At 39.9% G+C, this 24,585-nt stretch overlaps 1 protein-coding gene across 3 annotated transcripts in view; it reads left to right on the top strand.

Moving 5' to 3' along the window:
• The window catches only part of CERS6 (ceramide synthase 6), a 300,639-nt gene that overhangs the window by 210,381 nt on the left and 65,673 nt on the right, over positions 1-24,585 (top strand). For all 3 annotated transcript variants that reach the window (XM_029934446.1, XM_029934445.1, XM_029934444.1), the window contains exons 5-6: positions 13,869-13,919; positions 17,907-17,999. In XM_029934446.1, coding sequence (XP_029790306.1) covers positions 13,869-13,919; positions 17,907-17,999 — 144 coding nt within the window. The remainder of the gene's footprint in view (positions 1-13,868; positions 13,920-17,906; positions 18,000-24,585) is intronic.

Raw genomic sequence — 24,585 nt, 5'->3', positions numbered from 1 at the left:
CAGTGGTCTGCATGAATCCTTGTAAGGAACCCACAGAGGTCTGAGTCTAACCTTGTATTGGTTGTTAACTGGAACAATGGTATGCAGCCACACTTGTTGGGGTAATTCATGTTTTCACAGGATAAGAAATGAAGACCCTCTCCAGGTGTCCAGATGTGCCAATTAGAGGATCTTATAATAGAGTTCTCCCCTTTCTCTCTCTTATCTGGCTCCAGCTCCCACTTTTGTTCTCTTTCTTTCTGTTTGGCAAAACTCTATCTTACTCATGAAAACCAGCTTTTTGATTTGAAAATATTATGTAGGGAGGTGAATGACTCCTACAATAATTATTTATAATTATCATCTCACCCAACAATGGATGAAATGACAGATGGGTCTAAGCATTGTGCAGACATCATGAAGAGACCCATAGTTGTAAGTTTACTTTGTCATCACTTACCTCTTTCTGCTGATCCATATTGCTCTTATTTATAAGTGATATTCTATATCCTCTTATATTCTGTGTGTTATAACTCTCCTTAGAACTTGACAGTTGCTTAGGAAAATCAATACTGAAGAACATAAAATCACAGGGACACATAAGAGGCACTTTTTGAACATTGAGAAGCAATTTATGGACTATATACTTTTCAAAGAATCCGGAGTTCATTGGAGAGGAGACCCACAAAAGGCTACACAGAATGATCTCTGGAGGTAGAAGGCCAGCAAGCTAGTGCCTGATAAAGGTTGATTAGGAGGCAGCGGGGCAGAGGGGTGGAGCTGGCATGTCAGACAAGGTGCCTGAATAGTTAAGGTGAGATGGGAATCAGGGAAATACATACAGCAAGGTGCTTGGCTTGGAGAGAGCAGGGGATGCTTATTGAGAAGAGTGGACTTAACCTTGTTGGGTCACCATGGACAGCCCACCTACTGGGAGCATGAACAGCCAGGCAGAGACATTTCATCTTCTTGGTTGCAAATGAGCAGGAGGCTTTTAAACTTTTGTTTTTTTTTAATCCTCTGGAGAGTAATGCAAGCAAAGGGATGACTAGGAAAAATGATGTTGGAAATATGACATGGTTCCTAAAGGAGAAGGAAGTCCATGTTCTTTCTTCGATCTCCTATCTTCTGCTTATCTTTCTGACTTCAACTACTCTGGTACCTCCTTGTGGGAGTGTCCTCTCCCACCTCACCCTCCAAAACTGGACTAGGTATCTTTTTTTTAAATTTTTATTTATTTTTGAGAGAGAGAGGGAGGGAGGGAGGGAGAGGGAGAAAATGAGAATGAGTAGGGGAGGGGCAGAAAGAGGGGGATAGATGATTCAAAACAGGTCTATGCTGACAACTGAGAGCCCAACGCAGGGCTTGAACTCAAGAACTCTTTTATGTTCCACTCCTCAGCATCTGGTGCTTACCCCTGCTATGGCCTGTCATCATTATTTTGTTTATTCAGGAGATGGTAATTTCCCTGAGAATGGAGAACTTGTCTGTTGGATCTCCATGCCTAGCAGAATACTTGATTCATGGTAACCACTCGCTAAATACTTACAAGAGTATGTGAGTGAGGAGGACACAATAATACTAGCACAAAGATATTAGGCCAGAGGCAAATTGGTTTAGAAGTGGTAAGGAAGAGGTTGATGGGGATCTTCAGACTGGGAGCAGGTGGGTAAGTAGCAAAGTGATTGGTCATCATGGTAATGAATGCAATGTTTATTCTGTATTAGTTTTTAAAATTTTTTAATGTTTTATTTGTTTTTGAGAGAAAGAGAGACAGAGCATGAGTGTGGGAGGAGCAGAGAGAGAAGAAGACACACACAGAATCTGAAGCTGGCTCCAGGCCCCCAACTGTCAGCACCAAGCCTGATGCAGGGCTCGGATTCAAGCACCGCTAGATCATGACCTGAGCCGAAGTTGGCCACCCAACCAACTGAGCCACCCAGGCTCCCCTATTCTGTATTATTTGCTCACTTTATTATTTTCTTCATTCTACTCTCTCTTAATTGAGAATATATAACTAAATTATTAATAATTTGTTTACACTCAAAATATCATTGGCAGCTATTTCGCATACTAGGTTTTAGTTTCAAATTAATGAGAATTACTGAAGAATTTGTGGATGATAATATATTTCTATGCTACTAATCCTTGTCAGTATAGAGCAAAAGTGTCATGTTTTTTATTTTTTTAATGAGACCTATTAAGCGTACATGGACTTGGGAGTTGCTGGGTGGCTCAGTCGGTTAAGCATCCAATTCTTGATTTCAGTTCAGGTTATGATCTTGTGGTTCATGAGTTCAAGCCTCACAGCAGGCTCTACACTGACAATGTGGAGCCTACTTGAGAGTCTCTCTCCTTCTCAGTCTGCCTCTCTCTCTCTCAAAATAGATAAATAAACTTAAAAAAAAAACACATGGACTTGGTGACTTTTCATTGTTCAAATAAGACCTGTTCATTGCAGAAAAAATATAGCTACAATTACTTGTATAATTTAGTACTGATATACAAACATTTAAAAAAAAGTAAAAATTATCTAAGATAATCATTTCTCAGAGGTAATCAGTAAGTAATTTTGGTAACTATCCTGTCAGACATATTGCATGTATATATGTATGTGTGTGTCTCTGTGTCTAAATATATATTTACTTTAAGCATACGGTACACTGTATATTCTGCTTGTAATCTAATTTTAACTTCAGGGGCACCTGGGTGGCTCAGTCAATTAAGCCTCCGACTTCGGCTCAGGTCAGATCTCAGGTTCGTTCGTGGGTTCGAGTCCCGCGTCAGGCTCTATGCTGACAGCTAGCTCAGAGCCTGGAACCTGCTTCTGGTTCTGTGTCTCCTTCTCTCTCTGCCCCTCCTCCTCTCATGCTCTGTCTCTCTCTGTATCAAAAATAAATAAAACATTAAAAAAATTTAACTTCAAATATGAATATGCCTGTTACATTCCCTCAGCTCACCTAATATGAGCACAGCTGTGGGACACAATTCCATGCCCCCTTTAACAGTGTTCCATGCAAGCTGTGCCTTACCTGCTCTACTTTCCCCAAAGCTACAAAGGCCTTTTAGACGCAGGCAGGTACAACCTAGAACTATGAGGGAGTTAATGCTGAAAGCTCAAGCAGTGGGGAATGAGAGTTGGTGGATCCATGTCCCAGCCTGCCTGCGCCCAACCCCCCTCCCCCTCCCCCCATTTGGACAGTTATGAGATATGTGCTCTATACATTCTGCTGACGTTCCCAGTGGAATCCAGATGCAGTTGCCTGCAGCCAGAAGTTGTTCCTGACGCCATATTGGGTGTTCTCCGTCATCTACCTCACCTTCTCTATTTGCCCGGTTCTGTTTTCTGGGATCACCTCCCAGACATCCCCAACCCACATCCTCATCTTGGTCTGTTCCTACAAAATTCTTACTAAGACCATACCGACCTCATATTATTGAACAATTGGATTTATTTCAACTTCTCATTTCTAGAAAAAGAATTATACTGGAAATCCATATACAAATGCCTTTAATATGGATCTAATTAATTTTTTTCAATAAAAGCTAAGTCAAAGAATATGCTGATTTTAAAGACCAAATTACTTTTTAGTAAAGTTATTCCTTTTTTTAAAGTGTTAGTTTTCTTATATACTGCTGACTTCTTAATTAGTATTTTTTTATTAAGATACTAATTCTTTGCCATATGTTATAAGTTGTTTCTCTACATTATCATTTAAATGATTTTGTGCTTCTTGGTAGCCACTCTTCATTGGCCACATTCCCAAGCTGTACACTGGCCTGTCCCGCTCTGTGGACATTTTCAGCATTTTCCCTTCTATTTAGGACTTTCCACCTCATTTTCTTTTATCTTCTCTTTCCTTCATCTGGTTTCTGTATTCTTGATTTCTTTTCCTAACCTGGAATTAATCAGTCCATTCTGCTTTGCAGTGACTCTCACTGCCGGTAGGGGAGAGGCCCATATCCAAATCCATGGGATAAATGGCTTTTTTTAAGCTTCCTGTTCCCCACTCTTGAGAATTACAGCCATAGTTACTGTGGGGGCTGTGTGGAGTCTCTCATCTGACAAGAGGCAGAAAAAGTGAGGACTACTGGCTGGAAGAATTTAGAAGGCATGGAAATGGTACTCATATTGCTCTTCTCTTTGTTTCTATGATTAAACTCTCATGGAGATCCTATGACCTCAGGTCTTGTCTCCAAGGAAATCCTTCTATTTATGTATGCCTGGCAGATCTGCAAATTACCTTCTAAATTGATTGCTGAATGTACTGAAGACACATGGTTGACCAGGTCTTGAAGACCAGCATCTTTTTTAAAGCCGATCAGTATAAAAGGCTGCTATCTTTATATAATGACATGAGGTCAAGTCCAAATTACATTTGCACATCAGAAGAGCTTTCAAAGCTAATGCAGATGCCAGGGGCCCTTATGAAAGGGTCACCACTCTGCTTTGCAAATTTATAGCCACATATATACTGACCCAGGAAAGGAGGAAGGGGTGCATCTTACGTTCTGGGGACCACCCTTCCTAGACTGTTCACTACTGACCAACAGCACCTCCAGGCTGAGAGACTTCCAGCTTCATTCTGTTCATTTATTTATCAGCATTTACACTCACAAAGCATGAACTATTTCTTTGCACTCTGAGTTATTTTACAATGTGTATTAAATTAAAACTGTAGCTTATCATTTTGAAGAGATTTGATTTAATATTAACTCATTTAAGTCATACAATTGAATTTTTCAAAAAAGGATTTGTAATATTTTATAATATTATGAATATAGATATGAACATCAAAGTTACACATAAAAAGAAAAATAAGTAAAGATGTTAAGAGGCAATCACAGTTGCTGTGACTGAGCTTTAGAATTAGATCTAAATCAAAGTAAAAAGATAACAATAGGATAATGTAATTCTCATTGGTAAGAGGGAACATGCTAGGCATTCACAGTGAGGAAGTAGATTTTTCCCCTTGGACTAAATTTTAAAGGAACAGTATCATGGAACTTAGGGTGACCTAGCGGTAACCTTTCCCCTGTAAATTTATTACAGACATGTAAACACTTTTCTCATGTTTATTTCTTACAATAAATTCTTATTATAAGCCAAAGGTATAAGGTTTAAGTGTCACTTAGTGAAAGTGTTTTCAGGATAGTTGCAGTGAAGTTAGTTTTAGTGTACATCAGAATCTAGGATTCTGGTTGTATTTATTTATTTATTTATTTATTTTATAGTTTATTGTCAAATTGGTTTCCACATAACATCCAGTGCTCTTCCCACAAGTGCCCTCCTCCATGATCATCACCTCCCTTTCCCTTTCCCCCTCCCGCTTCAGCCCTCAGTTTGTTTTCAGTATTCAAGAGTCTCTTATGATTTGCCTCCTTCTTCCTAACTCTTTTTCCACCTTCCCCTCCCTATGGTCGTCTGTTTTCTCCTGTTAGACCTATGAGTGAAAACATATGGTATCTGTCCTTCTCCGCCTGACTTATTTCACTCTGCATGTCACTCTTGAGTTCCATCCATATTGCCATGAATGGCCAGATTTCATTTTTTCTCATTGCTATGTAGTATTCCATTGTATATATAAACCACATCTTCCTGATCCATTCATCAGGTGATGGACATTTGGGCTCTTCCCATGTTTTGGCTATTGTTGACATTGCTCTATGAACATTGGGGTACATGTGCTTCTATGCATCAGCACTTCTGTTTGTATCCCTTGGGTAAATCCCCAGCAGTGCTATTGCTGGGTCATAAGGGAGTTCTACGGATAGTTTTTTGAGGAACCTCCACACTGTTTTCCAGAGCGGCTGCACCAGTTTACATCCCCACCAACAGTGTAGGAGGGTGCCCATTTCTATACATCCTCGCCAGCATCAGTTTTTTATTTTTTTTAATGCTTATTTATTTTGAGAGAGTGAGAGACAGAGTTTGAGTGGGGTATGAGTGGGGGAGGGGCAGAGAGAGAGAGGGAGACACAGAATCCAAAGCAGGCTCCAGACTCTGAGCTGTCGGCACAGAGTGGGGCTCGAACACTTGAACCATGAGATCAGCACCTGAGCTGAAGTCGATGCTTAACCAACTGAGTCCTCCAGGCACCTCTAGGTTTCTGGCATTTTAAAACCCAATCCAGGCTTTGTGTATCTGATACTTCAACTATCCAGAGGCCAGCATGTCTCTTAGACTGTATTCCTTGACTGTTTGTGGTCTCAGCTGGGCTTTGTGAAATCCATCTAGGAGTTTGGATGGAAACAGTCAAAAGATTAAATTAGCCTCTAAGATGCTATCTTCAGGTGAAGATACACACACACCTTTCTTGCCTTTGATAAAGCAACAAAATTTCTTTAATACTTTGTGTGATTCATATTTGTTTGCCAAATCAAAGTAGTCCTGAATTAAAGTAAACTGCTAATCGTTCAGCTACAGGCACCTAATGGTCCTGGTTGTGTGTGTGTGTATTTGCACTAACCGTGTAACACTTGCCTGATTAACCAGGTATCCTTTTCTCTGGTCTTTTGCTTTCAAACTCTCGTGCTCCTTTAGGCTTATAGTGACGTGATAAGCATGAGTGATCTGAGGTCGCCTACCTGCCTTGATTTTTTTTTTTAATTTTACTTATTTTTTAGAGCAGTTATTTAATCACAATAAGACTGAGGAGCAGATCCAGAGATTTCCAGCTGCCCTTGGCCCCTACATGTGCATAGTCTGTCCCGTGATCTCTCCCAAAAACAGTCCGTATCTTATACCTAATCAGCCCACACAGACACATAATCACCCAAAATCCATAGTTTACCTTAGGGTTCACTCTTAGGGTTGTCTATTCTATGAGCTTGGACAAAGCCTCCTTGATTTTTAATGATTGATCCATCCTCACAATAGGTGGCATAGAAACTGAAAAGTAGATTTGGTGGGGTTTTTTTAAACTATTATTTTTAAGGAATATGTCAAATGGAACTTAAAAAAATTTTTTTTAGTGCTTATTTATTTTTGAGAGAGGCGAGAGATACAGTGTGAATGGGGGAGAGGCAGAGAGAAAAGGAGATACAGAATCCAAAGCAAGCCCCAAGCTCCAAGCTGTCAGCACAGAGCCCGATGTGGGGCTCAAACTCATGAACTGCAAGATCATGACCTGAGCCAGAGTCAGATGCTTAACCAACTGAGCCACCCAGGGTCCCCTCAAAAGGAACTTTAAAGGAAAACAACAAAAATAAGATCAAACCTATCTTATTCCAGATGGTAAAATAAAATGACCAGATATGACCTATTTTTGTTAGTTCTGTTCATGATGAAGCCTCAAAAGAACAGCTGATAAAAGAAGAGACCTGATGAAAGAGCACATTTCCTGACACTTAAAAAGGCTTCTCTAGTTTTCTCTTTAAAAAAAAAAAATTATAGGTATACATAAGTCTTATGCATATGGTCAGAACGCAAATGTGGACTCTAGGATGCCTGCCCACACCACTTCTGACCTCCATTCTGGTGCTGGGGTTAGATGTGCTCAGGGGAAGAAGAGCCACAGAAGCTTCTCGTGGGACTCCATGTTATTGACAGATGCACCTGCCACGGAGTTGTGTCTCACGGGATGCATATGGGAGCAGATGTGCATAATACAATGAAAAATCTCATTATTCACTGTGGTTTAGAACGAGAGTGTTAGAAGTCATTTCTTATCCAAAACATTATGGTCTTCCTGAGTTTTGTTCAGATGTTTTGTCAGTCTTCTTAATAAATTGAAATGAGTTGATGTGGAGTTTAATAGCTATGAAGCACATTTATTAAAAATTGTCTTAAGATGCTGTGTTAGTTCTGGCTGTCATAACAGAATACCACAGACTGGATAACTGGTAACCTCAATAATAGATACAGATTTCTCACACTTTTAGAGGCTGGAGGTTCCAGATTGAGGTCTAGCAGGGTTAGCTTTCTGATGAAGGCTGTCTTTCTGGCTTGCGTGTCTTCCCGATGGCCATCTTCTGACTGCTATCCTGACGTAGCCTTTCTTCTGAGCATGTGGGAATAGAGAGAGAAGAAGAAAGAGCGAGATCTCACCTCTTCTTCTTAAAAGGTCTCCACACCTTACAGTATAGGATTATGATCTTATCTTCATGATCTCATTCAACCTTAATTACCTCTTAAAGGCCCTATCTCCAGATACAGTCACCTTGCATATTTAGCGTTTTGTCATATGAATGGGGGCGGGGGGGGGGGGGGGAATTCAGTTCATAGCATATTTCAAAACAAACAAAAATTCCGCTCTTGCAGATGAGAGTAATGTCCTTCTCAGTTCGATAGATGGGGCAGACGAAGTTTACAGAGCTCCCTTCCTCTCTGCCATCTTGGCTCCTGAGAATTTACTCAAGGGATACAGAAGTGCTGATGCATAGGAGCACATGTACCCCGATGTTCATAGCAGCTCTGTCAACAATAGCCAAAACATGGAAAGAGCCCAGATGTCCATCACCTGATGAGTGGATCAAGAAGATGTGGTTTATGTATACAATGGAGTAGTACATGGCAATGAGAAAAAAAATGAAATCTGGCCATTTGTAGGAAAGTGGATGGAACTCAAGGGTGTCATGCAGAATGAAATAAGTCAGGCAGAGAAGGACAGATGCCATATATTTGCACTCAAAGGTGTAACGGGAGAAGAGGAGAAACCTAATAGAGGACCAGGGGGAGGGGAAGAGGGAAACAGAGTTGGGGAGAGAGAGGGGCGCAAAACTTGAGAGACTATAGAATACTGAAAATGAACTGAGGGTTGAAGGGGAAGGGGGAGGGGAGAAAAGAGGTGGTGGTGATGGAGGAGGGTACACTACTGGGTGTTGTATGGAAACCAATTTGACAATAAACTATTTTAAAAAAATTGACATAATTTCTGTTGGGAAAAAAACCCAGGAATTAAGCCTGAGAGATCTTATCAGCGATTGATAAACATGGAGCTCTTTTTGAAAAACAAGAGGCCTGATTACCCATCTTTACATGTGGGTTCTTTTGTTGATTAGCCAAGATTTGAACTTGAAGTTCAGTTTTGTAATGTAATAACTTATTTTGGGTAATCCATTCCAAATGCCCAGTGTTTCTCTTTCTTTATCCGTTCTTTGTACCCAAGATACCAACCACAAGGAAGGTGAAGTGGAAGGATCTAGCCCGGGTTTGAGTCCAAGTTTTTCTACCCATCAGCTGGGTAGTCTTCCGTTAATTATGATACCTCTTTCATCTTGCTTATTTGTCTGTAAAATAATTAATGATACTTGCCTTGATGCATGTGTTAGTGAGAAGACAGGCTATGCTTGTGTGTATATATGTGTGTGTATATATATTTTTAAAGACAACCCAGTAGCTTAGATATGAGAAAAATGATGGAAATTTCTCCATCTCCCACATATAATCCAGAGGTAACCAGACTGGAACTAGTAGGAGGCCTCTAGCCCCAGACTCAACAGAAACAGATCTCAGGGTCCCAGGTAATTGTTCGAATTTTCATAATCATCCTCCAATAGGAATGGAGAAAGGGTGAGAGGAACACATTCCTGTGAACTTTTCGGGGCACCATCCTGAAGGGGCACATGTGAATTCCGCTCATGTCCCTCCCCCCGGAGCTTAGATGTGTGGTTGTATCAGACAGGGAAGTTGGTTGAGAAGTAATGTCTCTAGCTAAATTTCGTTTCACTGGCAATTTCTGCCTCAAAGGGTTATTATAAACATTAGAAATATTCCATTAATTCATTCATCCAACGTTAAATTGTGGCATATTGGAACAAAGGGCTTAGCAAGGTGCCTTGCACATGGTAAATACCAGGAAGATGGTTGGTGTCACCTTGTTTTCCCCTCCTACCTTACTCTTCAAATGTGGTCCAAGGCCCGTTAGCATCTGCAGTGCCTGGAAGCTTGTTAAAAATGTAGAATCTCAGCCCCAAGCCAGACCTGCTCGGACCTACTCAGTCAGAATCTGCATTAGCAGTTGGAGAAGCTCCATGCCAGCCTGTGGTCTCTTAGGACATCCTGCTGGCTGTGTTGCCCAGACACTTACAGTGTTGTTGTGAGAATTAAATAAGATAGTACATATAAAGTACTTTGAAATCTGTAAAGTGTTTCCTAACGTGTATATGTGTGACATGGAAGAATGTGAATCTCAAGGTACTAGAATGATAAGATTGGAGAATCCTTGGATTTTTAGACTCTCCAGTCTTACAACATGACTTTGTATTGTGGTGCCCTGTGAAAAAGGCTTGTCTGTTTCTGGAAAATGTGCTTAAATTGCCATGCACAGAACTTATCATTTAGGAAGGTGTTAGGCCTACTATTCTAAACCAAGGGTTTTTTTTTTTTTAATCACCAGTGTCCTTAACATCCAAGTATTTCAGCTTTTTGTGTTTTGAATTAGGTTATTATTCTTTACTTCATATGATGGAACATACAAATTTTGATGTCAAATAAATGTGTAAATGATTCTGAAAAAGACACCTAGAAATGTAGAAAATAGAAAAATTGATAAAAGAAAATGATTTTAAAGAAAAGATAGCGTCATGGTATTAATTCAAATAAAAGGAGTTATACCTAATACTTTAAATTATAAGCAGCTAATTTAGATTAACTATAAAAAACTGGGAAAATCGCCTTCTCATGGACTGAAGTTCTCTAATCTGTAATTGAGAAAAATAACACTTGTATTTGTTTTGCCTGACCCATAGGGTTGGGGAGGCACATAAAACCTGAGATCCTAGAAAAAGGTGATGTGCATACAGAAGGCCATACTAGTATCTAGTGTTGTCAAAGGGAGAGGTATATGTGAAAGAACTTATTAAAATGCTTGGGGGGACGCCTGAGTGGCTCAGTCTGTTAAGTGTCTAGCTTCACTCAGGTCATGATCTCCCAGTTCATGGGTTCCAGCCCCACGTCAGGCTCTGTGCTGACAGCTCAGATCCTAGAGCCTGCTTCGGATTCTGTTTCTCCCTTTCTCTCTGCCCCTCCCCAGCTTATTCTCTCTCTGTTTCTCTCTCTCAAAAATAAATGAACATTAAAAAAAATTAAAGGGGCTTGGGCTCTGTGCTGACAGCTCAGAGCCTGGAGCCTACTTTGGATTCTGTATTTCTTTCTATCTCTCTGCCCCTCCCCCACTCACACTTTGTCTCTCTCCCTCTCAAAAACAAATAAACATTAAATTTTATTTTAATTTAAAAAAAATAAAACAGTTAAAATTCTTGGAAAATAAATTTGCCGGATGATCTAGGGCCTTGGTAGCTCCATAGGACTCATGATATCCATGTTCCTGTTTCACGTGGGTGAAGGCCCACTGAGCGACAAAGACTCATCCAGTCTTTCTGCAGGTCAGTCAAGTTGGCACGTAATGGAAACAGGTCTAGTTGGTATACATCCGGTGCACACAGGGAGAAGTCTGCATGTTAGGAGAAAACCAGAGAAGCCAAGAAACTCATAGGTGAGGGAAAGCTCTAAAGAATGGATGTTTCCAGGGCACTTTGTTCTCCTGCCCATGACTGGAAGGAGTGGCCCCAGTGGAAGAGATTCTGCTGCATCTTTAGAGGCAAGCACGCATATGCCCTGTGGGCTGGGGACTGATCAATCCAGAAAAATGCTGCGAGGTTTGTCATAGGCCTTATGTTTAATTCTGTATTCCCTTCCATTAGCATTCAGTAAATGAATGTTGAACTATCAGCTTTGGGTCCAAGTGCTTGGGGAGATAAACATACCTTTCCCTCAGGGACTTTCAACTCATTATTGAGATAATATACAGCTTTATCAGAGAAAGGATAACAACCAACATTTGTTTTATACTTTAAAATAGATCTTGATATGTTATGCCCATTTACAAATTATGTGTGCTTGTGTTTAATTTGTTAAAAATAAATCTGTATTTATATCTGTATTATATAGAAAAAAAGACCAAAAGTGGGCTGTACATGAAATGTTAATAGTGATGAAAATACACATTATTTTTCATTACTTTCTGTGTTTTCTGCATCATCCATCCTCAATGAACATGCATTGTTTATATAACAATACAAGAACCACATATTAAGCTTCTGAAGCTTCTAAAATATTTTTATACATGCTGTCTCATTTGAGCCTCACAAGCACTCTGGGAGGGAGGTCAGTAATAAACATCAAGGTTACAGATGAAAGAAAATGGAGGAGACAGATAGGCATACAACTCAGGTACCTAACAGTGAGGTTACATGTTGTGGACCGCACAGAACAGGTAGCCAATGGCGAAAGTAGGTAAAAGGAAGGCGGATTAGTAGTGCTTTAATGGGATTGAGCCCTGCATTGGGCTCTGTACTGACAGCATGGAGCCTGCTTAAGATTCTCTGTCTCCCTCTCTCTGCCCCTCCCCCACTCATGTACATGCTCTCTCTTGCTCTCCCTCTCTCAAAATTAACATTAAAAATATATTAAAAATTAATAAAAATCTCTTTAAAAATGTATATGGGGACAGTCTCAAGCTAAATAACTTTTTAATTAGTTAAACAAATAACAGACCACAGAGGAAAACCCCTAAAAAAATAAGAGTATGAATATAGGGACGACTGAACAAATACTAGCTACCATCATTGTCATCATCATCATCATCTTCACCCATGCAGAGCTGATGAGGATGAGGATAGGGTGACAGGGTATTTGTGGCTTTCAAGGAGACAGGTACATCATCCTACTGTAGACAGCAGCAACTTTTACAGAATCTGGGACAAGTAAGGAAAGAGGTTAGGTCAGTACAAATACATCTAACAATCTTTCAATGACAATATTATCATTTTGAGATCCATAAACATGCATTGGGTTAAGGATAGTGTTTCTTAAGAAACATACAGGTGTATATGAAGTGTATGTAGATGTATGCCCCAAATGCTGAAAGCTATAGGTTAAGAATGCAAAAGAATTACAAAGTTAATACAAAAATAGGAGAAAGATTGTGCTGGTATCATCGGATTGTTCAGCAGCCTGTGTAAATCTATACCAGTCTCTCCCTGCTGACTATAAACATTTGGAACCTGTGTGTACACTTAGATGTTCTATTTGATTTTACAGTGTTGTAAACCAAGTGGTTCTGCCAAATTAAGAATGATTGGTTTGTCTTTAAAAGACCTTGGCCATGAATTGGGGGGTGGAGTGTGCTGTGAGGCTTAATTCCCTTAGGCCTGGAATTAGTCTGGGCTGTTCTACTGAAATAAGTATACCTGCCTGTTACTGAGCCAGTGGGCATCAGAGCATGAAATGATTGATTGATAATGTTGCTTTGTAACACTAGGTTGGAGGAGTTTCAGGGTAGTTTGCACCAACTGTCAGCATCGTTTATTGATAAGAGTGAGATTGATGATTTGCATCTGGTCTAGGTGAGACTCCTAAAAGGCTCTGCTCTGGATGCTGGTTGCATAGTAGGAAGGTGTCTCTGTAGTCAAAATGCAAAAAGCATCAGTGGGGATTTCATTCCAGAAGTAGCCTGAAATACTACCAGTTGAGTTTAGAAGATTACCCAGAGAGAATGTATAATGGAATATTAACTGCTTTAATATCCTAATTCTAGGGGCACTTGGGTGGCTCATTCGGTTTAACATCTGACTCTTGATTTTGGCTCAGGTCATGAACTCATGGTTGCAATTCCCTCTCCTCTCTCTGCCTTTCCCCCACTTGCATGTGTGCACTTTTGCACTCTCTTGCTCTCTCTCTGTCTCAAAATAAATAAACATTAAAATTTTTTTTTTAATTTTAATTCATTTATTTTAAAAAATCCTAATTCTAGTTAAGTCCTTCAGTTCTCATACAGGTAGATTATTCAAATCCCAAAGTATTGGGGGCAAGAATCTTTCATAAACATCTCTTACCTTGCTTCATTTCCAAAACATGTAAAATATATTTGTCATCTTTTTTTCAGAGCCCTTGGTTGTGGAATACAAGGCACTGTTGGTACAACTATCCCTATCAGGTAAGGAGACATTGCCATCTGAGTCTTCATACATGCAGAGTATCTCCCTAAGGTCAGGTTCATGGTTTTAGGCCCCAGCAGGCTGGGCAGCCACCTTACATTTTAGCCCCCTGCCCTTGTCCCTGCTGCTTGGTGCCAGACTTAGCCTAGTTAAGGGAAGCAGGTTGTGTTCTCAGTGAAGTTCAGAGTCAAAGCTCAGTTGCTTTAGCAAATGGAATAAGCTGGAAGGTGCATTTGCTGATTTTTGCTTCTAACAGCTGGTCTGCATCTAATTACTGTGGAGGGCCTGAACACCTGACACCAGCAAGGGTCTGTCTAGATAGCAAGTGAGCAAAGTGCGGGGCTGTGGCAGACAAGCAGAGTTCAGGCCACTTTGCAGCTTAAGAGCGGCCTGTAAATATGTGATTAAACACCATTTCCTTGAGCATAGAAAAATGTGCTTGTATCATTCCACTAAACGTAAAGCCACCATCAAAACTGAGATTAAAATTATATCCCAGAAATGGAGCATTTCAGATCCCTGCTCCCTACATACCTTTCTTTGCCTCTGTCCATGAATTCAATAAGATTAGCATGTGTTGTGGTCTTCAGATCAGTTACTATTTGAATATCATAGCTGGGTCTTTTCAAATTCAGTTGGAATATGTTATATTAGAGATCAAATACAACTACATATTTTGATATAAAGAGATACATGGATTTTTGACTTTATGGTTCTTTGGGTTGTCTTTTTACAAGGCGTTTGGTCTTTTGGGTGTGCATAAAGTTAATGGGCAGCAAGCATACTCTGTCATCTTCTCTGTTACACTCAGTGTTACAGCAGGGGCTAGGGAATGGAGATGGAAACTTCTTTGGCTAGTTCAGGGCTAGGGACATATGCAAATGGAATTCCAGTTTGCATTTCCATCTCTTTCATGTAGTGCATTCATATTAGAAAAGCATGTAAGCAAGCAATATGACATGGTTAGAGAACACTGAGCATTCCAGAGCTTTCTGATGGAGACTGAAGCATCATTGAAACTTACTGTACACAACTGTAATTCTTAGGCTCAGTTGCTGTTTTACTATTTTAAATACTTGGGATATTGTCATTATACCTCTCTTTGGGTCCTGTAATGGTATACAGAATAGAAAAATCCATATCTAGAATTCTGTTTATAAAAGTGTATCAAATCCTTCTAGAAGCTTTAACTTGAATGTTGATGTGGCAGCTGCATTTATGAGGTAAACTCCGTCATATGAACAATATTGGGACAAATGTCACGTGAAATGTAATACCCACTCCTCTTTATAACGTAGTCTGAAATAGCTTCACATTTATGGCTGGAGCTAAGGAATTGCTTTTTTCTGAGATAATTAGTTGTTGGGGCAGTGGTCCAAAATGTAGCTGCAGGCTGTTTCACAGACAAAACTATGGATTTAACATGAAAATTTGAGGGTCTGGTAGATATGTTTAAAAATAAACATTGAGGTGCCTGTCTAGCTCAGTAGGTGGAGCACATGATTCTTAATCCCAGGGTTATAAGTTTGAGTCCCACATTTGGTATAGAGATTACTTTAAAATAAATCTTTAAAAACTAATAAAATAAAATAAAAATAAGAAACATTATTAGTATAGGAGGAAAGTTACTGTGTATATGGAGATTCAGATCAAGATTGTCTTTCTGCTATTAAGACATCATTGCTTATAAATGAATAATTTGGTAATAGCCCCCAAAATCTAAAGTTCATGATTTCTTGAAAGAATAGTGGTCATCTTTGATAAATTCCATATTCTAATAAAAAATCAGCTACTTTTCTTTTTGCACGTGTGGGGAAAAAATTAAACAGCATGTAATTATTATGAGTGTAATTAAAGTGCATTGTGGGTAGCTATGCTCCATAAATCCAGAGATTACAGTTCAGAGTCAGTGTCAAGCCTTAAGAGCACCTTTTTAAAAAGATATATAGTGCTCATGAAGCACACTTATTAAGTCTTTAGCATATATATTAAGTAAATTATTGAACAGATTTTTAGATGAAAGAGTAGTGGTCTGCTGCAATTTTATTAAAGGCACACTGCTTCTTGTGTATGAGTGAATATGTAATTTATTACATATATGATGGTGGTTATATAATGCATATATTTTAAGTTTAATGTTTTATTTATTTTTAATACAGAGAGAGACAGAGCATGAGAGGGGGAGGGGCAGAGAGAGAGAAGGAGACACAGACATGGAAGCAGGCTCCAGGCTCTGAGCTAGCTGTCAGCACAGAGCCTGACGCGGGGCTCGAACCCACGAACATGAGATCTGATCTGAGCCGAAGCAGGAGGCTTAACTGACTGAGCCACCCAGGCGCCCCTATTTTAAGTTTAAAATGATGGAGCGTGATCTTTAGTTGGGCCTGGACAGTTGGCCGTAAAGAGCACAAGTGGGGAATGAGAAGCCCTCGAACGGCAGTCGCAGGGCCTCACTGAGCAGTGAGACCTGTGACTAGCCTCTCAACCTGAACTAACTGACAGCAATTTCCTGTCAGCCATACTATCTAGAAAATGGTGGTGCTCATTCTAGAGGGTTTTTATGAGAGTCAGAGAAATTAACATGTGGGTAAGGTTTGTCAGCTGCAGTGCATTCCATGAATAGGGTAGTTTTGTATTATGAGGAACCCCGTGGTGTCTAGATGTACTCTCACTTGTCTTCCTAGCCTGCCGTGGCTTTTCCCAGGTGGTGGTGCAGGGAAGCTCATTAAAACTGAAATTTAACCTTTGCACCCAGGGTCCTGTAGCCAGTGCCCTATTTTCTAGACTTCATTGCTGCCATATGTCTGACCTGAATACCCATCCCTTTTTGCTAATGCCTGCAAATTTTAAAAGGACAATTCAGTGGAAACTGTATTCTCTCCACTATGGTGCTGAGCTTGGTAAACACACTGATGCTCGTTGTTACTCAGAGCTTGGGATTGCTGGTGGGATAGTCTCCTGTCCTCTGATGTGTTTTGTTACTGAAGATCAGTGAAAGGGACAACTGTTTTCTTTGATGCCAATGCATAAAGCTGGTAGAGTTGGTAGTAAAGGGAGGGCCACCTTCTCGTGAAAGTCCTATGTTATGCTGCTCTTGGCTCACAGAGCGCTAAAGTTTCCATCGTAGTTATCATATATATTATTACATTGTGGGCGGCATGGATAGAATGCATTTCAAAGGTCTCTCATTTGTTCTGGTAAAGTAAGACATTTCATTATAGCTTAGTAAACAAAATAAATATTCCTGACTTCTACTGCCTCTCTGAGCCTCTCTCCATTCCTGGACATCTGAAGCAGATAGAACAGGTATCATTCCCATCTTACAAGAGGTAAACTGAAGTCCAAGTTTTATACCTACTGAGCTATGGAGCTGAGACTCGATCTCAGATTTCCTGGCTGAGGGCCTAGCCTGGTGTTTCTTAGCAGCTTCCTTGTCCCTCTGTCTTTTAATAAATATTTTTGAATTATCTTTTTTGATATTTGCAATGTACAGAATATTCCTTAAAAACAAAAAAAACATTCCTTAAAAAAAATGGCACACAGACCTTGAAATTCTGCCTTCATGACCCATCTAGCACCCCAGTTTCTATCACCTACCTCAGGCCTTGCCCCTGTACTGTGGAATCTCAAAGCACCTTCCGGGTTTTTTTTTTTGTGTATGTATTAAAAGGCTTTTTTCAGGTTGCCTAATCTTGCAGATACTTCTAGCAAGGAATCATAAATGCGGTTGCTCAAGTAAATAGTGAATTGGGTTCCAAATGTTCATACTCATTGACTCTTTTTTGACTGGAGATGAAACAGAACTTAATGCCATCAAGCTGTGTATTAGAGGCATGCTTCAAAGCCCTCTTCTCCATAGAGAGAATGGGGCTGGAATTTGTGGAAGCATAAGACCGTGTCATTTTTCAGCAATGAACATGAATTATTTGGGACACAAATTGGGTTCCTATTAACTATTAATCTTTCTTTTTTTTTTTAATCCCCAGCCACTTACAACTGACCTTCACTACTATTATATCCTGGAGCTGTCATATTATTGGTCTTTAATGGTTTCCCAATTCACTGATATCAAAAGAAAGGTAAGAGTGGTAATATTGTAAAGTGCTTGCAGACATATGTCCTAAATAGCCTTTGGCAGATGGGCATCTCAAAGATACTCATGTCTATTCTCTGGAAGCATTAGCACTGCATCATTCCAGAAAGTTTCCTATTTTCATTTGTGATGTTTTGTATTTTATTTGCATTGTCTCTTTCCTCTTTCCTCCAAATCTAGTGTTCTTTGTGAAAAAATATATCAATGAATCCAGACAGCAGGCATTTTTTTTCTCAATCTGATTCACAAGGCCCTCGATTCTTCAAATTAAATAAAGAAGAAAAATTGTATTTGCATCCCCTGGGAGAGAGTAAATTCTCAGGGCTCCAGCTACACAAATGAATTTTTCCTGAATTAGAGTTATCTAACATCAGAATACATCATGAAAATATAACATTCCTAAATGACCTATGATTAGCCTCCACTTCTCCCTTCTACCAGAGTAGCTTTTGCTAAGGATGCTCTTGACCCATTTCAGCTCTCATCCTACCAGTTTCTGGAAAGACTAGGCACTTCTGGCTGTTTACTGCTTATAATCTTTCCATCATACCATTTTCTCCAGATTCCCATGTTTGGATCATTCCTTCAAAGTCGTCTTTGCTGGCATCCAGCCCAGAGCCTCATGTGCCACATATTTCTGGGCACCAGGGTCTCATCCTGGATTAAGGACATAATTTCCTAGTATTATCAGGCTTATAACCTTCAGCACTACCAGCCATAACTTATGTATTAGTAACTCCCAAATATCTCTCTTCAGCCCTGGGTTCCCTCCAGGTCCATACTTCCACAAATCTAGGCATAAGTAAAGGCACTATGTCCTTTTTGTTTAATCTTCCCATCAACTCCAAGATCCTATTGGATCATTTACTATTTATCCTCATTTATAAATACTGAATATAAAAACTGAATGTTACACGCAACTTTTCCAGCTGAGGGCATGATCATCCCCTAGCCTTGTTCTTCCAGTAAAACCGACAGTCCTATAAGCTAATGGTTTTCCTTGGCTCTCCTTTGCTTCACCTCATATCTGATCCCTTAACGTCACTGACATGTTTAGTTTGAGTTGTCTCTACTTTTGCTTTATCTACTGCAAAATGGTCCTCCTATCTAGTCATCCTTGTCTACCTGCCACGTTAGAAGTTACATCTCTAAAACCGTCAAGACAAAGCCAGACTACTTGGAGTAATATGCAGGGTTATCAACGCGTTTCAAAAATACCTCTCTGGTGTTATTACCCATCCCTTTTTTCCCCCTTCTGAAACACACATATGTCCTAGCTATGGAGGTCTTTTCATCATTGTTCAGACATGATTTTTTTCATGCACCTTTTTTTAAGGAAGACCTTGCCTTGAATATGCCCTATTTCCCACCTCCCAAACCTGACCTAGTCCAAAAATAATATCTTCTTTGAAGGCTAATTCAATTCCTGCAAGGTTTTTGATCACTCCTTCCTCTGTGTTTAGTTGCCCAATGTGTACATACTGAATTTTTTTGAACTGTGTGGTGGTCTATCTCCCCTCGACTTGGAGAGTAGAAGATATCATGATATGTTCATCTTTATATCATGGCTGTCAGTGCCCCTGGTTGGAATGGAGATCAGTAACTTTAGGGTAAATTAATTGGACTCATCAGAATGCCTTCTGATTTACTAATGGTGTCTTCCAAGCTCTTTGGCAAGCAGAGCCGTGCATCGTCAAGGAGCACAATACTTGTAATACTGTAAATTCTTTGGTTAGATCAGTAATCTGCCAAATTGCAAAGTGGTATCCAGGTGGCTCCAGAAGAACATTTAAGGGTCTTTGGCTCTAGTTCTTGCCCCCCTTTCCCCAGGTGCATCCTTTTACCATCCTACACAGAGGCATTCTTGCTGGCAAAAAGCTGCTTTTCCTTACCTGTGTCACTGCACGGCCTTATTGTGATGTATGTTGTTTGATTCTCACAAGAAGTGAATGGTCCCTGTAAGGACTAGGGCTGCTGGCAACCAAAATGTGTGGTTCCTTCCTCATTGCACCACTCTTGTCAGTTTCTGGAACTATTTAAAGGTCCCTCAGTGATGGTATGCCAACTAGATTACATTTTGTCTGTCTTACGTGAGGCGCCTTCTTCATTCATGTACTTAGTACATGAAGACTGATTATCTATGTGCTAGGCACTGTGTTAGTCTTATTGTGCATTTTACTTATTTATTTTTTAAGCCTTTAATTGTGATAAAAATACAAAACATAAATTTTACCATCTTAGCCATTTTAAGTACAGCTCAGCAGTATTATACACATTCACGTTGTTGTGCAACCAGTTTTCAGAACTCTTTTCATCTAGCATAACTGAAACTCTGTACCCAAGAGACAGTGATACCTCGTTGTGCCCTTCCCCAGCCCCTGGCAGCCACCATTTTGCTGTCTCTATGAATTTGACTACTCCAGGTATGTTTGATCTAAGAGTGAATCTCAAAGTGGCCGGAGCACTGAGAATCAGAGATTACCTGTGATTCACTCTTAGATCAAACATATATGCAGTTCGTATAGTATCTTGCCTCACCACGCTCCTGACATTAGAGGTAGTAAACCTTTTGCAGCCCTTTGCCATTTTATTGTTCTCTCTTTGGTTAGTGAGATTTAAGTCTGCCATCAAGAGTTTAAGAGATCAATAAAATCAAGACCGTAACTGTACTTGGCTCCCAGGAGCCAAGACATTGCCAGTGAGACATCGCTGTACTGGCAGTCACCAAACCTCTTCCGTTTGCTTGAACTTTCTCAACATGCCTTGAATGTGTGTTTTCAGTGAGTTAAGAGGACTCATGGGGTCATCATTGTTTTAAGTCAAATGACCATTATCTCGTAGTTATCATAAGTAGTTAATTTTTAGTGATCAAAGTGTATCATTTTGGATGGTTTTAATATACCTTGTATCAGTGTAGAAACCACCTCTGTCTGTATAAAAGGATAATTTTACCATGAAGTTCATGGAATTGATCTCAAGCTTATACATGTTGCCAGTGTTTAGCAATTAAGTATACATTTTTCCTTAGTCAACACCAATAGCTTGTTTTAGACATCTGGCACCTCTCCCTTCTTTAGCCGGTCAGAGTACCTTTGTAACATTCCTGGTGCAGTTTGTTTATTTTTCTTTCTTGCACGAAATAGGAATTTAGCCACTGCCAGACCTGTGTATTAGTCAGCAGAGATTTTAATGAGGAAAGCCTTTTTCTTCCTTCCTTCCTTCCTTCCTTCCTTCCTTCCATATAATTTATTGTCATATTGGTTTACATACAACACCCAGTGCTCATCTCAACAAGTGCCCTCCTCAGTGCCCATCACCCATTTTTTCCTCTCCCCCATGCTCCCCATCCACCCTTAACTTTGTTTTCCATATTTAAGAGTCTCTTGTGGTTTGTCTCCCTCCCTCTGTATTTGTAACTATTTTTCCCCTTCCCTTCCTCCATGGACTTCTGTTAAGTTTCTCAAGATCCACATATGAGTAAAAACAAATGACATCTGTCCTTCTGTGACTGACTTATTTCACTCAGCGTAATACCTTCCAGTTCCATCCATGTTGCTGCAACAGCAGGATTTCATTCTTTCTCATTGCCAAGTAGTATTCCATTGTATATATAAACCACATCTTCTTTATACATTCATCACTTGATAGACATTTAGACTCTTTCCATAATTTGGCTATTGTTGAAAGTGCTGCTATAAACATTGGGTTACCCATGCCCCAGTGAATGAGCACTCATGTATCCCTTGGGTAAATTCCTAGTAGTGCTATTGCTGGATCATAGGGGAATTCTATTTTTAACTTTTTGAGGAAGGCCTTTGTTTTCTGTTGCCATCCTCACTAGTGAATTGTAGCCCTTACTCTTTTCCTTTACATCTTGCTGACTGTCACTGCAGGTCCTTGGTGGTCTGCTCTCTGCTGCTCCACCACTGTGCGGATCTGCTGTTCTATCCATCAGCAAGGATTAATTGAATGTCCTGGCTACCAAATACATTCCCTACCTTGTATGTTGTAACTATTAACTAAACCCCTTAAAAACAGCCTTCTAATTATGAAATAGAGATGTTTGAAGACGCCCATTGACAACACCATATGGAAGGCTTTTCATAGGGTTATTAGTAGAAAGGCTACAAAGAGTTTCGTTTCCCTATTAAATGACAACGAACTTGAAAGGCCATTTCAAATAGGGACCAGGATTTATAAACATTGAATCCAAATGCATGCCTCAAACTGTTTGTTACTCAGTAACCAAAGTGAAGTTTAGAAATCATTTTTTGTGACTTACTGAGTTTATGAGCCTTTTTAAAATGGTTTTTATGTTCATAAACTTTTTCTCCAGAACTATTCTAGTATTGCCAACTTTTTTTTTCAACTGCTGTTTCCAAATAGAATCTGGTGTTTAAAAATGAGAGGAGAGCCTCTCATCCCTGTGGTGACAGAGCTCATTGCTGCTGTCTTGATCATTTCCAGAGTTGGTACTTATTTGGTCAGTAATGAGATTTATTATTATTAACCTTCCCAGAGAGAAGGGACAGCCCAGATGTAGTCATTTGGTATAATGGACTTATAATTAAAATATTCTATTATGTGCCTCCAAAATATTTTGAGGATTTTACCTTACCTTTTTCTTCTTTCTTCCCTCCATTTGTCTCTCCTTCCCCACCTTCCTCTTTTCCTTCCTTCATCTGTAAGCACAAAATTGTTAAGTTATCGTATTAAAACAGCAGGTGTATTCTCAGTGTTCATTATTTGAAACATCTTTTACATCTCAATGCTTAATTTTTATTAAAATTCTGTTTTTCAGCACCTGTTCACAATGTGTATTCCTCCTGCACATCCAGACTTTCCAAGGGAAACTAATAAAATGTGTTGGAGGCCAGAACAGATTGCCTGTGTCTAAGGCCTATGTCCCTTTTAACTAAGCTGCTGTTTGGCTTGCAGGCCTGGGCCCTTGGCCAATAAACCCTGCTTGTGCTCAGAGTCCTTTGTAGGAAATCATCCGTGGCCAAGTTCCAGGGCCCAGCTGGTAAAATCAGCTTGTTGCTCTTTGGGTCTTTAACCTGAAAGAAAAATTACATCTTGTAAAAGATCCTAACAGAGAGAAGTATGATGATTAAGTTTAGCAAGAAACTTCTTGACGGGCTTGTGTGTGCTCTCCGGTAACTTCTACAGAGAGTAACTGGCACCTGTTGCTACGAATGCTTTAGCAGCCTTTTAGGGGCTTGCCGTGCTCCAGACCTTTCCTGCTGCAATTAGTTTTAGGGTGAAGAAGATGCACGCTGTAATCTCCTTTATAAGGAAGCAGGAATGCATGGAATTAAATGAAATAATATCCATGAAACTGACTGGTATCATGCTTGGTGAATAGAGCTTAGAACATCACCTAGTGCTTAATGATCAAAATTTGTTTGAATCAATATATAATGCTAAAACTAGCTGACAAACAAAAACCTCCAAAACTAGTGGTCACAATTTGTTGCATTTTTGGTCAAATTAGGAAGAGGAACTAACTTAAGGTTGCCAATCTTTGTCCGCCTGCTACGAGCACCTGCTACTTAGCACCCTCAATTCATAAAGGAAATTTTAATATTTTAAGGGAAAAGGATACCTTGTAGTAAAGGGCAATTCTTTAAATGTATCTTTATGAAAAAGTTATTATTTTTCTCATTTTTCTTCTAGACCAGGGAACAGTGATGGGCATTTTGGCTTAAAAGTTAAAGGGATGGGTTCTAGAATCCATCTGCCTTCTCACCACCATTCCTAATTTGGTGTGACCTTGACCAAGTTACTGTGCCTTGTTTTCCTGATCCAAAGAATGGAGTTCATATAACCTAACTCATGGGAGTGTTGTGTGCAAAAATAGGTAATACATGTTCTTTGAACAGTGCCTGGCACATAATAAGTGCTCAGTAAGTGTTAGCTATTACTATAGTAATTAATTTGATTCACCAAAGATTGCCACCTCTCTACCCCGAGGCGCTCGTTCCTTCTCAGCCGTGCCCATTCTTGCAGTTGGATGGGGCCAACTGAATGGTAGGCTGTGAGCAAAACATGCTTGAGTCACTTTGGGACTGAGGTATTTAATCACTGGGGAGACCTGCTAGTGTCTCTTTTCCCTGGTAGTGTAGTGATTGGTGACATCTCAGGGGGAAACTGCTCCTGAGTCCCTGAGTGACTGTGGTGAGCAAAGTACCAGCTCCCCATTCCTGCCACCCAAGGTACCATCCAATGAGTAAGAAATAAACTTTTGTTTTACACCACTGAGATTCTAAGGGCTTCATTTTTGCCACATAATCTAGTGTATCCTGACTAGCACAGCTGTTATTAATAATATGGCTAATTATCATTTCCTTGGACAATATCTGGAAGTAATTTTTCTAATCAGCAGTTCTCAAAGTATAGTCTGTGGACCCAAGGAGATCCTTTCAGGAGGTCTTCAGGGTCAAAACTGATTTCATCCTAATACTAAGATGTCATCTGCTTTTCTGACCGCATTGAAATTGTATTCCTAGTCCAGAAGTAATAGTGGGCAAAGTTGCAGGCAGTGAGTGACCCCAAACTGTACTGTAATTGTG

Source organism: Suricata suricatta, chromosome 3 (genome assembly GCF_006229205.1).
Source record: "Suricata suricatta isolate VVHF042 chromosome 3, meerkat_22Aug2017_6uvM2_HiC, whole genome shotgun sequence".
Classification (NCBI taxonomy): domain Eukaryota; kingdom Metazoa; phylum Chordata; class Mammalia; order Carnivora; family Herpestidae; genus Suricata; species Suricata suricatta.
This window is presented reverse-complemented; position numbering and strand designations above follow the sequence as displayed.